At 35.6% G+C, this 14424-nt stretch overlaps 1 protein-coding gene across 1 annotated transcript in view; it reads right to left on the bottom strand.

Annotated features, from left to right (window-relative positions):
• Window positions 1–14424, bottom strand: part of TMEM161B (transmembrane protein 161B) — a 124141-nt gene that overhangs the window by 22572 nt on the left and 87145 nt on the right. The window contains exons 6-9 of the mRNA XM_072606201.1: window positions 6608–6759; window positions 5993–6053; window positions 5375–5515; window positions 2487–2600 (exon numbers count right to left, since the gene is read on the bottom strand). Coding sequence (XP_072462302.1) covers window positions 2487–2600; window positions 5375–5515; window positions 5993–6053; window positions 6608–6759 — 468 coding nt within the window. The remainder of the gene's footprint in view (window positions 1–2486; window positions 2601–5374; window positions 5516–5992; window positions 6054–6607; window positions 6760–14424) is intronic.

The following is a 14424-nucleotide window of genomic DNA, read 5'->3' as shown; positions in this document are numbered from 1 at the left end:
TTCTTTTTTAATTGAAGAAAAGAGTCCTAAAACATCTTTGAAAAGCGTGAAATCTTGTATATTGTCACATGGTTTACATAACCTAACTTACAGTGATCAGAAAAATGTGGACCCAGAACAAATCAGTTCTGTAGTACTATGATACAGTGGAACAAATCAGTAGCAATAATGATACAGTGGAAAAGGGAACTGGATTTGGGAGGCAGAAGATCTGCCTACTTCACAGCCTACTTCAGCCTCTTGGATATGTCATTCAATATCTTTTTAGAGTCCATTTTACTAATCAGTAAAATGAGAGGATTTACATCATTTACCTGCTAGGGTTGTTTATAGCAGAGGTGTCAAACTTGAGGGCTGCAAGGGGACCCACAAGCCCCTGAGGCCCTACTGGATTAAAATGTTTAATAAAATAAAAAATACAATACATAGATAACAACACAAATAATGTCTTGGTCAGCATGTTGGCCAGCAGGGATCCATTTCTATTTAAGTTTGACGCCACTGGTCTAGAAGAGAATCAAATGAGATGACGCGGTATTATACAGCTTCATAGGTTTAGAGCTAGGGTATCTTCAGAGATGACCTAGTCTAACCTCCTTCATTTTACAGACAAGGGAACTGAGGCCAAAGTGATTATGGGATTGGCCTAAATTTATAGAGGTACTAAGTAGCAGAGTTAAGACATGAACCTGGGTACTCTTGATGCCAAATCTAATTCTCTTTCCTGCTGTATCATGCTGCTTAACTATTACTAACAAATATTCAGTAAGCAGCTTAAATTGAATGTCAATGCACTAGATCTCAAGAGCCCCAGCTAGGTGTAGGATGGGGAGGTATGGTGAATTAAGGCAAAGAAATCCTCTACCAATCATTCCTGAGAACTTGAAAGTATTTAAAATATACATTTTCATATGTGTACATACATATATGTATGTGTGATGTGTATGTAAACACCCACAATACTTATACACGTGTGTGTTTGTAGTGAGGCATGTTTTGTCACAGTGCCGCCTTCTAGATTTCCTCATGTAGGTATATGGACTTGGTTTACTTAAATAACTAATACTGTTACCAAAAGAATACATAAATGTTTGAATCCATTTCAGGGCAGAATCTACATCACAACCAATTTTGTTCTTAATTGCAAACAAAGGACTTCCTAGAAATTATTGTGCCTATATGACAGAAGAGAAATCTGTCACTTACTTCCTCCACCACCCTGCATTCTTGATTGACAGGCTGCCTGCCTTGGTCCTTTCACGATCTACCATGTGGGCTGGGAATTTTAAATAAACCTTACTGTCTCTGTCTAATTACTTAATGGAACTGTCTGATGGTTGGAGAAAGTCAATCAAGGGTGGAACAGAGGTGAGTTTAGTTTCACTAGTAATGTTTGGGAAGCTGGGGTCAAGAAACAATGAAATGGAGGTAGAGGCTGAGAAAGGGAAAGAGATGATAAAGGGTAAGATCCCTATCTTCTGCTGTGACACTATCCTTCTTACGATTTAAATACAGTTCAAGAGGAAATTGACATTCTACTACCGTTCTCCCATCTCCTTCTTTTACTAGAACTTGGGAGAAATTGATTAGAGAAGATTGTATAATTTCAACTGCAATGACCAAGTTACAAGCAAGACTGAAGAATTCTGAATTAGGAGCAAGAAAAGATCATTCCTTAAAGAAACACTAAGAGCCTGTTGTATTCAGAGTGCCCCACTAGGCACAAAGTTTAGATGAGACGGTGTCTTCCTACACAGAGTTTAAGATTTCCTCTAACCTTAGGATGATACAGAAATTAGATCCAAATGGCCCTCATAAGGGATCTACTCCAACTTTTCATTTACAGATGAGGAGTAAAATGATTAAGGTACTTGGCACCTGAGTTATTAAATACTGACCAATCAAGCTATATTAAAACTGGATAATTTGACAAGTTCTGTTTTAACTTTAAATAATACAGATCCTATTAAAAACAAAACAACTCTGATGTAATTTATCATCTATAATGTATGTTCCAGGACAAATATATTCTAAACCTAAAGGAAGAATAGTCATAATATGGCTATATTAATTTAATATCTTGGTGTTCCTGTCACATTGAAAGCAATTTTACACTATATGTTTTTCACTCCAAATTCCTTAATCTATGAACCTGCTACGTCTGGATAATGGTACTATTTTTTTTTTTCACATTGCAAGTACACTAAATCTAGGACCAATGAAATCTAATAGTTTGTAACTTCAATTTTGATGACCCAAAGTTTACTTTTACTGAGAGAAATCTCAATGATGCAAACCTTTTAAATAATATTCTTCTTGTCTATTATCTTTTTTAAAATAATTTTTTCTAATGATTTTCATTAAAATAGCATTTCAATGATAACATAAGGTCAAAAAGTATTTTATTACACTAAATGTGCAACTGAACAAAATCAATCAGAAAATCTTATTATTATTTTAAAATACAAAAATGAATGCTTACTTACAAAGGAACACTTTCTTTACCCAAAGTTGGGTTCATAATGTAGTCTTTGGTGATTGGTTTTACCCACAGCAGGACCATAAAGAAGGGTGCCAAGAAGTTTATGTGAAGTAATGTTCTGAAAGCACATAAAAAATTATCATGACTACAGAAAGAGGAGACATGCTAATAATTAGCCTGTGGAAAACTCGAGTCAGACTGAAGCTGAGAGTTTACTGGTGATACTCTAGACTCTACTAATATTATTACCATCACTACTCTATAATATGCTGCTTTATTTTTGCCCAGAATGCATTAATACCTGATCTCACTTGATCTCCACAATAATTTTGTGACAGAAATATTGGAAGGCCTTGTCATCACTGTACACATAGGGAACTGAAGTTCAAAAAGGATAGCCAAGGTCACATGGCTGGTCAGGAGCAGAGCTGTGATGAGAACCCTCAAGTCTCTTGGTCCCATACTCTTTCCACTATCCTTTTTTTCTGCTATACTTGCTCTCAGATCCAATAAAAAGCTCTATGAGCAGTTCTCTGAATCAAGTGTTCAATGACCCCAGTGAATTCTGAGATGTAGAGAAGTCAGTTTTTTACATTTAATGTAGCTAAAAGAATGTGTCTTCTCATTATAGAGAAGAAAGTTATATCCATTTAAGTGCTAGAGATTAGAGAGGTCCATAATACTACTCTATAAGGCATATGGCAGACAAATCGGAGTGAAACACTGTTTCAATTAGAATCCCTTCAGTATATAATGATCATGTAAAAAGTTTAAATCACATTACCAAAATCATATGTGATTCACAAATTTTCATTTCTTCTTGGATCATTAAGAACATACCTGAAATTAATTTTCATATCCTATACAAATCAAGGAAATTTATTTCACTTCTGACAAGGCAATATTCCCAATACAGCAAAGGGTTTCAGTTCATAGCTGTAACTTCATTGTTAATTGTACTCGGAATTTTTATCCCATTGGGACAGATGGTTGGAAAAGATTTTTTTTTATTATTTTAGAACAAAGACAAATTCTTTAGAACAGTTATTTTATTTTACAGGTGCTGGTTTTATTGTCAACTATCCTGAATGGCTAAAATTGAGGGGGTTTAAAGAACCATTTTTAAAAGTAAAAGGGGTGGCTCTAATATCGCTGTATCTGAAAATGATAATGAATTGTATGGGGAACAGTGTCTGAACTAAGAAACCATGAACACCTGACAGGAAAAAGGTAAAAGTTTGGCCACAGCTCTCTTGCGACATAAGTAAGAGCTGATGCCCGCCACGAGGGTAACAATGTCTTTGTGCCAGTCACGCTCCTCTCAAAGCCAGGCTAGCATGCCCACACCCCTTGTATCTAGGCAGAGTGCTGTAACACAATGGGGGGTGGGGGTATTCAGGAAAGGGCTGCAGCAAACCAACCCCCCCCCGGAAAAAAAATTCCCAAGCACACAAAAGCAGGATCTTTACAAAACCACATTTAATTCCAAGGGCCACTAAAATGTCCACAAAAATAATAAATGCTTAAATATTTTTATGAAGTGTTTCTTTCATCCAGCAGTCTGAGTAAGGCAGTGGGCTTAGCCAAAGAAAGAGGCAGTATTAGGTATGCAGTGTTGCTAGGGAACACTATAGTATCAAGGAGCAGCCCACAGCGGTTTCAGTAGCTTGTGAAGGGCTCCCCTCCACCCACCCTTTTCAGCTTATTTAAATCATAACGCTGGGGTTAGTGGACTGAAGTGTGTGTGTAGAGTGGAGGGGGAGAATCAGGTTTTTTCTTAAAAGAAGCCATTAGAGAGACGGGTGGTGGGAGAAAGGCAGGATGTAGCCAAGAGCATGCTGAGTAAAAGGAGGAAATAAAAGGGGATGAAGGGGTGTGTGGTGGGAGGTGGGAATAAGTACACCCACACACAAAGCATATGCAGAAAAATGGAGGTGGGGGAAACAAAACAAAAGGACTGTCAAAATTAAATAAAGGAAAATGACACAGGTAAAAGAGATATGAATGCTCATCTCCCTAAGAAAAGACTGTAAAGAAGCACCATCATTAAATACAGGGTTTTACAGACAAGGAATGTTAGGAAATATGAATTACTCAGAGGATCCTAATGATTGTAAATAAATAGATCAAATGGAACATTTTCAACTTTGGGCTTCCACTGCAGGGGAAAAAAAAAAAAACTAGAGGGAAACTTGGACCTATATATAAATGGAACTGTATACAAATAACTGCCTTTCCCCAGATATTCTGAATTAAAGAAAAATCTATTGATAATCAGAGAGTATATTGCGCAATGGGCTTCATGAACTATTTCAGAAATTCAGTAAAACAACTCAAACTAAAAAAGTGTTCAATGACACAACAGTGCAGAGTAAGAAACTAAATTTTAGAGCAATAATTTGATTAATATTTTTACAAGATTATGTAATGTCAACAACTTAAATTATGTTCTCAACAATCCTCAATAAAACAGTCATTTCTTGTGATGTTAACTAAGGTTTTAGTGAATTTGGTGCCTAAATATAAAAGTTAAGAAAAAATCATGTGCTTGGATTAAGAAAGCAAAATACCTGCATCTGCACTCTCATGTTTAGCGCCACTGTATTAAGAATTTAAATAAAAGCACAAAAATGTGTCTTACATTCATCTCAAAGAACAAACTATATTTGTAAGGGCAGGAGGGGAGAGGATAAAAAGCTTTTAAAAATGCATTGCACTAACAAAAACAGAAGTAAAGAGGGTGCTCAACTTGTAGTGGAAATATGAAGTACAGTCTAAGTAGATCAAATGATTACTTCATTATTAATTTTCATTACAATGAATTGCATATACCTGCATTAGGATGAAAAACATATATTTATCTGCATGTGCTTATGTACATTTTCCGCTTACTGTGTTATTTTTTCTGTTGCCAAATTCAGGGCATCCAGATGCATTTGAGCCAGCCGCAACCCAGGGAAAGTCAAAAAAGCACCAATAAGTGAACACAGAATGGCCAGGAAAAATTTGAAAGTAAGTTTAGACACAGGACCCCTAAAAAACAAAAAGACTCATGAATATTTCCTTAAGTGACTTCATGAATTTTCTTTTTCACATCAATTTATCCCACAAACTACATTTAGTAATCACAAGCACAAACATTTTAAATAGATTCAGGTAAATTTCTGACTCAACAATGGTAGTGATAAAGACAACTATGACTTTAGTTAAAATTTTCATGGGCAGAAAGTTTTTAAGAGGAAACATCAGAGAAAGCAAACTCTGGTCAGAATTGTTTGAATCTGGAAAGGTCAAAACAAAAGTAAGCAAACAAGACTAATAATGGTAGAGAGATACAAAGTTTAGAGGCAAAAATAATAATGCAACTTCCCTGTAACAAGGATAAAGTTTTTAGGGAACAAGTAAAGCAACAAAGATGACACCAGAAAGAATGTTTCCTTCCCAAAACTGTAAATCTTAATTTTCAGCTAAAATATTTGGATTTTATCCTTAAAATTTTCCAAAACTTACTGGGATTCTAAACCTTGCTTTTCAAGAAACTGCATCGCACTTTCTGAAAAATTTGTAAAACCTGTAGAAAAAAAAATGGATTATTCTTATCAGGGGCAAAATACAGAATCTTTTTTTGGAAATAAAATGCTAGAAAACAGCATCTTAAATTTTCAAGTGTCTAGCTTAGCTCTTTCATGTGCTAATTAGTATGCCACAATGCAATAAAATTTGGTTATTAACAGGAACAGCCTTTGAAAACATCCCTTTGATATTTGTACATTCCATGAACGTGAATAAAATTTGCATTAATTCTTTAGGAATTTGTTTAATTTTTTTGCATCACAGAAACATTTAACTGTAAGAAAGTTGCAGGGTGTGGATTAAAAATGAAAAGTAAGCAAATAATATCAACAAAGCAAATATTGCCCAATGAAGACTGAATTCTTTTAAAGACAATGAATAGCAAATTGTGCCTTTTAAAATGGGACATACACATTTCAAACATGAAGGCATTAAAAGTACACCTGAAACATTGAAGTTATTTTAATATGAGGGGGAGGGCGACAAGTTTACATAAAATATGTATGCATATAGATGTCTATAAAATCATCTAAAGTTCAAAGCATTTATTACCTGTTTCAAGTCCAAATTCTAGGTAGTTTTCAGTAACAATCAAGATTGCCATGGCTTTGACAAAGAAAAAAAATCCAAAGGTAACACAAACTGATCTTTCACCACCTTCTTCTACTTTGAAATAGTGTGTAGTCAATGAAAACAGTACCTTACTGTAGGAATAAAAAGTTCAGGAAAAAAGGGAACAACTTTGTGGAGTCCAACTCTACCTGAAATGCTGTCAGAGTTTCAACACTCCCTACAACATACCTGTACCCATAGAAAACTAACCTCAGGTGAGTATCTTTGGGAAGGCAGAAATGTAACATTTAGGAACAGAGCAGGTTCAAGTGTGGTTTAGCATAGCCCTGACTTAGGAAAGAGCATAAAGAGTAGGAATGCTGTTCTTGGCCAAACAGAGAAGATATTAAAATTCAAACGAGTACTGTATTGTACTATATTGTACTATAATAATTTCTATGCAACAGGTTTTTGGAGACATGGAAGACCAGAAAAGGAGCCATTTTAGGAAACTAAGATTTTCTTCAGAATAGTTTGTAATTATTTTGCCTTCAGTATGCTAGGCAACACATGGGCCTATTAAGAAAAATCATCAGTAATTCCTGGATTGATAAGACAGGATTTAGAACTGGAAGCCCAAGGCCCTTGAGGTCATTTAGTCCGGCAGCTTCATTTTAGCAGGAAGAACCTGAGGCCCTCAAAGGCTAAGAGTAAAAGCCTGGCAACATCAACATAGGAACTTGAGTCCTTTCACTCCCAAACCAGTGCACACCTCGTGAAACCAGGCAGGAAAAACTATTCTAGTTTTATAACTGGGGACACTACGGCTTAGTCTGCAAATATGCTAAGCATGATTCTAAGCAAGGCACTTTTTCTATGCTTCAAGATTTTCAGTGAGCTTTTGAATCTCCTTTTCCATTTGGCTAATTCTGCTTTTGAAAGCATTCTTCTCCTCATTGGCTTTTTGAACCTCTTTTGCCAATTGAGTTAGGCTAGTTTTTAAGGTGTTAATTTCTTCAACATTTTTTTGGGTCTCCCTTAGCAGGGAGCTGATCTGCTGTTCATGCTTTGACTTCATGTCTCTCATTTCTCTTCCCAGCTTTTCCTCCACCTCTCTAACTTGATTTTCAAAATTCTTTTTGAGCTCTTCCATGGCCTGAGCCCATTGGGTGGGCTGGGACACAGAAGCCTTGATTTCTGTGTCTTTGCCTGATGGTAAGCATTGTTCTTCCTCATCAGAAAGGAAGGGAGGAAATGCCTGTTCGCCAAGAAAGTAACCTTCTATAGTCTTATTTCTTTTCCCTTTTCTGGGCATTTTCCCAGCCAGTGACTTGACCTCTGAATATTTTCCTCACACCCCTATGCTTCAAGATTTTCGAAGCAAAAGGGGATTCATAAGATAAAAACAATGCTAAAATGAACCTCAGAAATAATTTACAATCAAATTAAACTTTCAGCAACTTGATCAAAGTGAATCTAGGGAGAAAGTCTGAATTAGAATCCAGGTCCTTCTGCTTCTCTGGTGATTTTTCCATTATAATACCACTGCCTTCTTTAAAGGAAAAAAAGTCACCTATACAGTCATGAGTTAGGCTTTCAATGCTAGTACTAACCTACCACCTTTACGCACAGAAGAACCTTCTACTTACAGCAAGGGGAGATGTATTTATTCCAGTATCCGAAATTGGAAATCAATGAATTTTCCCATAGAGACAATCCTATATTCAGGGGCTGGAGGCGGTGGAAATAGTCTTTATTACCCTTTTAGTCTTATATTCTAACCTTAAGGGCTCAGACAGCTTGGGAACTTCACTATAATATTGTTTCTAAGGAAACACTGCTGAGTTCAAAATAACCAAGCTTAGAAATGAACTCAGAATATAATACCTTCACAAAGTAAGGATCATTTCCATTACTGAAGTGGAAAAAGTTATAGCCCTGGCTCTACCAACTGACTAGCTATGTAACTTTGGACAAATCACACCTTTCTAAGGCCTCAGTTTCCTTTGAGTAGACGACTTCCAAAGTCCCTTTTGGTTTTATGACGCTGTGACTCTGAGCACAAAATAGACAAACTCTTTACCATTCACATAACTATAAACCCAAGAGACCTCCTGATCCTTACAAAGCTATTAAGTAAGTCTTTTCCAATATGCTTGGAAACACAATGATATTGACATTTTTCAGATTAAAGCACAAACAATGGACCTATATCTGAGTCTAGCCCTGGCTCTACTCACTAGAGCCACTTTGATAAGTCACCGATAATGGGATGTGAATGTAAAATTATTTCTTAGGTTCATTTTAGCAATTATTTTTAAACTGCTACTTTTCCTATAACTGTTCCCGTACAGAAACCAAAATGTCTTGGATGGACAGCAGTCACTGACCAGAGCTAGATACCATCAATACATTTTTACCTCTCAAATAAATTATGCATATATTATGCTCTCCCTTTTTCCTATCCTTTACCATTCATAGTGCAATATATTCCATTAAAATAATCTTTTATTCAAGTACCAGCATTCAAGATAAATGGATGTTTACGCAATTTGATTACATTTTTATTATTATTTTTCCATTATAATGATGAAATATTTTTAAGTTACATTATTAAGTCAACAGACTTTATATGATAATTTAGGATCCCAAACACTACTATTTCAAAGACTGTTTCTTTGAGGAAAATTATGTTCCTAAGTTCCAAATAATTGATGATTGATTATACATTATTCTGTTGGCCCCTCATAATCTGATATCACTCAGTCTTTCCAAAATCATCTCACATTATACCCTTCCCCCATTAGCAACTGGTGGATTGTCTAAACTCATTCAGCATTCTCCACCTCCATGACTTTCTTCATATTGTTCCCCGTGAATGCAACAGCCTCACACCTCCCTCCATCTCTGTCTGATTAAACCCTACATATTCTTTAAAGGATGAGCTCCTTCTCAATGAATCCCTTCTAGACACACCCCTCCCTGCCCCCTGTCAGCTCTGATCCCTCCTCACTTCAATCACCCAGAACCTGAAACAGCACGTGGTACAGAACTTGTACCCAAATAGATTGTAAATTCCAAAAGGCAGAGATTCTCCTATACCAAATGTTTTTAGTCTCCCCAAGGCAAGCATGTAACACACCCGAAGGCAAACCTCTTCAAAATATACTAAAAAAATAATTTCTTTAATCTGTAAGTCATTAGAGTTAGATTTCTTATTCAAAGCCATCCTGTGGTGAGGCAGGAAGTTCTTACAATCCTACCTCACTTCCTGTTCAATTCACTAAAGTCTCTATGGGGCTATCTAGGGAGGGCCCTGAATGACAGAGGAAGTATGGTACATCAGGAACAGTTGTGTCTGATACTTACTAGTTGTGGACAAGTCATAAGTAAGAACTCAGTTAATTTACTCCTGAGATGCCCTGCATAATTGGATAATGTTTAGTGTAAGTTCAAGAAGGTAATTTGACACCACAGTATGTATATTTGCCACATATAATAAATATACATATCAAATTGTGTTATTTTACTCATATAGAATATTCTGAAGCTATATAGGCTTTTTATTAAGTGGAAACTATTAAGAATGCCTATTCTTGCTCTTTGGTCTGTTGTATATACGAAAACATAAAATATCTACCTATCTAGCTTCCTTTACCTTTTGGTCCATGTATCAGTGAATGTAGGTGTTGAACATGTTAAATCTCAGAGACAGCTCAGGCCACCTAGTCAAACTCATATATCAAAAGAAATTCATTCTCTATCTAGCATTTCCATAAGTGGTCTTCCAACTTGCACTGGAAAGACTATCTGTGAAAGGAGACACTCCAAGGTTTGACAGCTCCAACTGGCTTTGTCTTTTCCCCAGAGTTTAAGTGAAAGAAGAAAAATAGTTGAGGTAGGAAGAGTGAATAAATTTTTTTTATTTTCTCTATTCTCCATTAATCTGTTCTAGAATTCACTACAACTTATGTGTATTAATAGTTACATTTCAAGCAAAGTCTTTTCACCAAGAACTGAATGCTTTATTAAATGCTTTATTTAAATGCCTGTAAATGATATTCAATACCTTAGCTAAATGGCATCCTTCAGTTTTTTTATTGCAATCAAACTTTAAAAAAAAATTACAGTCTCTTCTGAATTTATGCCAAACCCTAGAAATTTCTAAACTCTACTGAAACAAAGAAGTTGGTTTAGCTAAGTTTCCATAAAGTCTAATGTCAACTTTTTCCAGATATTTATTATGAGGGAAGAGGACAGACAATCATATTTCAGGCAAGATATTTCTGTAACACACACACACACACACACACATGCACATGCACACACACACACACACACACACACACACACACACACACACACACACACACACACACACACACACACACACACACACACACGTACAGTTTCACTCATCAACAAATCTGATAAATTTCCCAAATTGGCAAGCTCCCTATTTTGGGGCCAAGACTGCATCCTAGGATTCTTCTTCTGTCTCCCCACAAAATTCCTTTTAAAGGTCTCAAAACCATCAGCAGGAATTAATAAACCCTCACTAAACTTTAACCTGAGCTTTCTCACTGTTCATTGCAAAGTGAAGATAAAGGCAATTGCTTTAGCAATTGGGAAATGTTTAAGAATGGTATGATCACAAATTTGACAGAAACCTTACTTTATCATGTTTCAATGGATTCAATACGATCAATATGATCATTATGATTATGATCATTATTATGTTGATGGAACATGAAAAAAATTTTATCTTTTACGTGTTCACTTTCTACAAAACTTAATTATTATGCATGTTCTAGCACCACTTTTTGCAAGACGCTGTTATTCACTTGACAGATTCACATTTTGACATGTGTGATCTTACCTGACATATAAGTTAAGAAACAGTTTGCTGTGATATAAGGTGAATGAGCCATTTATCCCTTGGGAAAAAAAAAACATAGGATGACATATCACAATAAAAATCAGTTCTTCCTTTCTACACCAATTGAATACACACTATTTACACATGAACTTTGTTTTAGGTAGTGGGAGATACAAAGATAAATAAACCATGATCACTACCCTCAGAGAATTTATACTTGAGTACGGTTGATGGGCGGCACAGACTATCTCTAAACTATCAGATGAGAATCTAAGTGTGTAAGAAAGACATAGCTAAGCTTTGATCAGAACAGGAACATATTATTTGCAGTTACACAAAATTTTCTATCTTCTGATACTTACCAGGGTTTACTGAAATTCCAGAACAATATACTGAAGTTGAAGTAAACGAAAAAAGTGATTATATGTTGATTCCTTCTCAGTAGTTCAAATAACAAAGAAAGACTGCTTTCTAAAATGAAGACCAAGGTTTTCCTGTACAAGATACTTGGGCTACTCTTCCTTTAAAGCTCTCATTAGGCTAAAATGCTGGCCTATAGTATTGGGATGGAATTTAATAGGCATAAATGTACAATTAAGTACATTTAAACTTTTGAATTAAAGGAAAAAAAAAATCAACCTTCCAAGTATAAGTTGGGGAGGCATGACCAAACAGGAGTTTGTCTGGAAAAGATGGGGGAGTTTCAACAAATTACAAACTCAACAAGTCAACAATATAACATGGAAGCCAAAAATCTGTGTTGCAATTTTCAACTGAGGAGCAGTATATAGAACCTGGGACTTAATAGTCTTGCTGAACTATGTCTTCATAAGCCTATATATGAATATTTTATTCAATTACAATATAATGCCACATTTTAGTAAACACAGAGGAGCTGAAGACCAAAGAGAGGGCAAGCAGGATAGCAAAGGATTTAAGATTAGGTCATGCAGGAACCTGCACTTCCAGCACCACAAGGGCAGAGGAGAGATGAGGGAGTCAGAACAAGGAGAAGGAACTGCAGAAGAACAGCCTAGAGAGGAAGATGTCCACACAGATGGCCACATGAAAGATAAGTTATCTTAAGAGGCCCATATTGAACAATGAATTAAAAACCCTAAAAGAAACTTCCCTAAGTCCCTTCATGCAGTCTAAGACTAAATAACAAAAAATAACTAGAAACTGCAGATAATAAAAGAGGGACCTTACTAAAGGAGCCAGTAGGTAAGCAGGTAAGCAGGTTAGAAAGCTAAAAGCCCTAACCCTTACCAGGAAAATCCTAGGGAGATAAAATCACTACAGTGTCCTAGCCCAGGGAACACTAAAAATACAAATAGATAATAATAAATAAGAAAACAAAGAGACAGAATCCAGGAAGAGATCAAAGAAGCTTTGTGAGTATTAAAAAACCACCTAGTACGTCCCTCCCAGAGAGCCAATCACAGAGCTATAAAAAGAACTAAAGCCCATCAGCATTCTGAGCCCTGACAAACAAAGGGAAGAACCCAGAAAAGTGAGATCAGCCCTATTCACGAGTTCGAGATGGGATGGAACCTGGGCCCAAAACTAAATCTTAAGCTAGGAACCAAGTCTAATGATGTAAGTAAACACAGAAGATTACATTAAAACTATGAAGAAAAATCATGGGTCAAAAATCAACCAAGAGGAAACATGTTACTGGAGAACAAGACCGTGATAGCTACAAAAAAAAAGGATTACAAGAGTACTTGGAAGAAGTTTAGAGATTATAAAAGACAATTAAACTATGGAGGGGAAGACTTGCAATTCGAAATACCTTAGATCAAAAGGTAAAACACCTTACACAAGTAGTACATTCTCTTTAAAAAAAAAAGTTGAGTGATAAGAAATCAATGACTCTATGATAAGATAATGTTTAATATAAAATTTTGGAATAATCTCTTTGTTCTCTCTGAAGCAAACTCAGAGAATGCCTCTTCCTATGTCAACAAAAGCCTGCCAGGGCTGACAACATTCCTTAAGAGACCTTTAACCTAAGACACTATCTTGAATAATGGGACGTTTTCCATATCTTAATATTTGTAGACATATGCTATGTTATGGCATGTTAATGGTAAAGAAAACATAGTAGACATCTTGGGTCATAATTTCTATGTGAAACTTTGTCAAACTCTGTTATCTTATTGTATTTACAACCTATGCAATTAAGAAATTCCTTTACTAATGGTCTAGTTAGTCACTTATGGAGATCATAAATCTGAAGGACACAGAACACTTCTTTGTCCTAAAACATATTTAAGGCTGCCCAATTCTTTGTATCGGTAGCCAGAACATTTCTGGCTCCATAATGCATTATGTTACCGTTGTCTTTAATAGGGAATTGATTAATTAATTAATTAAATCATAAAATGTATGCATTTAGCCTGTTGCCTTTTCTTTAACCAAGTTTTCAGGTCAACAGATACAACAAGAAATTCTCAGAAAAAAGTCAAAGATTGAAAAAAAAAAGAATATGTAAGGTATCTATTATTATTTTTTTTAAAAAACAGGCATAGAAAAGGTCAAGGAAAAACAGTTTAAGAATTACCAGTCCCTATGATGACCATGACTAAATGAAAAAACCTGGCCACTATATTTCACAAAATCATAAAAGAAACTGCCCAGCTCTATTAGAGGATAAAGTAAAAAACAGAAAGAATCTGTCATCTCCTGAAAGAAACTCCAAAACAAAAACTCCCAAGAACATCACAGGCAAAATCCAAAGTTTTCCAGGACACAGAAAGAAAAACAAACAGAACAAAACAAACACTGCAAAGACTAAGAAAAGAAAACAATAATTCAACTAACAATGAATTGCAGTCAGAATCACACAAGACTTGTCAGCTACCATTAGAAAGAATAGGTGATCTTGGCATACAGTAGTCAAAAAAGGCAAAAGATAAACTTTCAACCCAGTAAT

The sequence above is a fragment of the Notamacropus eugenii genome, chromosome 4, assembly GCF_028372415.1.
Source record: "Notamacropus eugenii isolate mMacEug1 chromosome 4, mMacEug1.pri_v2, whole genome shotgun sequence".
NCBI classification, from domain to species: domain Eukaryota; kingdom Metazoa; phylum Chordata; class Mammalia; order Diprotodontia; family Macropodidae; genus Notamacropus; species Notamacropus eugenii.
This window is presented reverse-complemented; position numbering and strand designations above follow the sequence as displayed.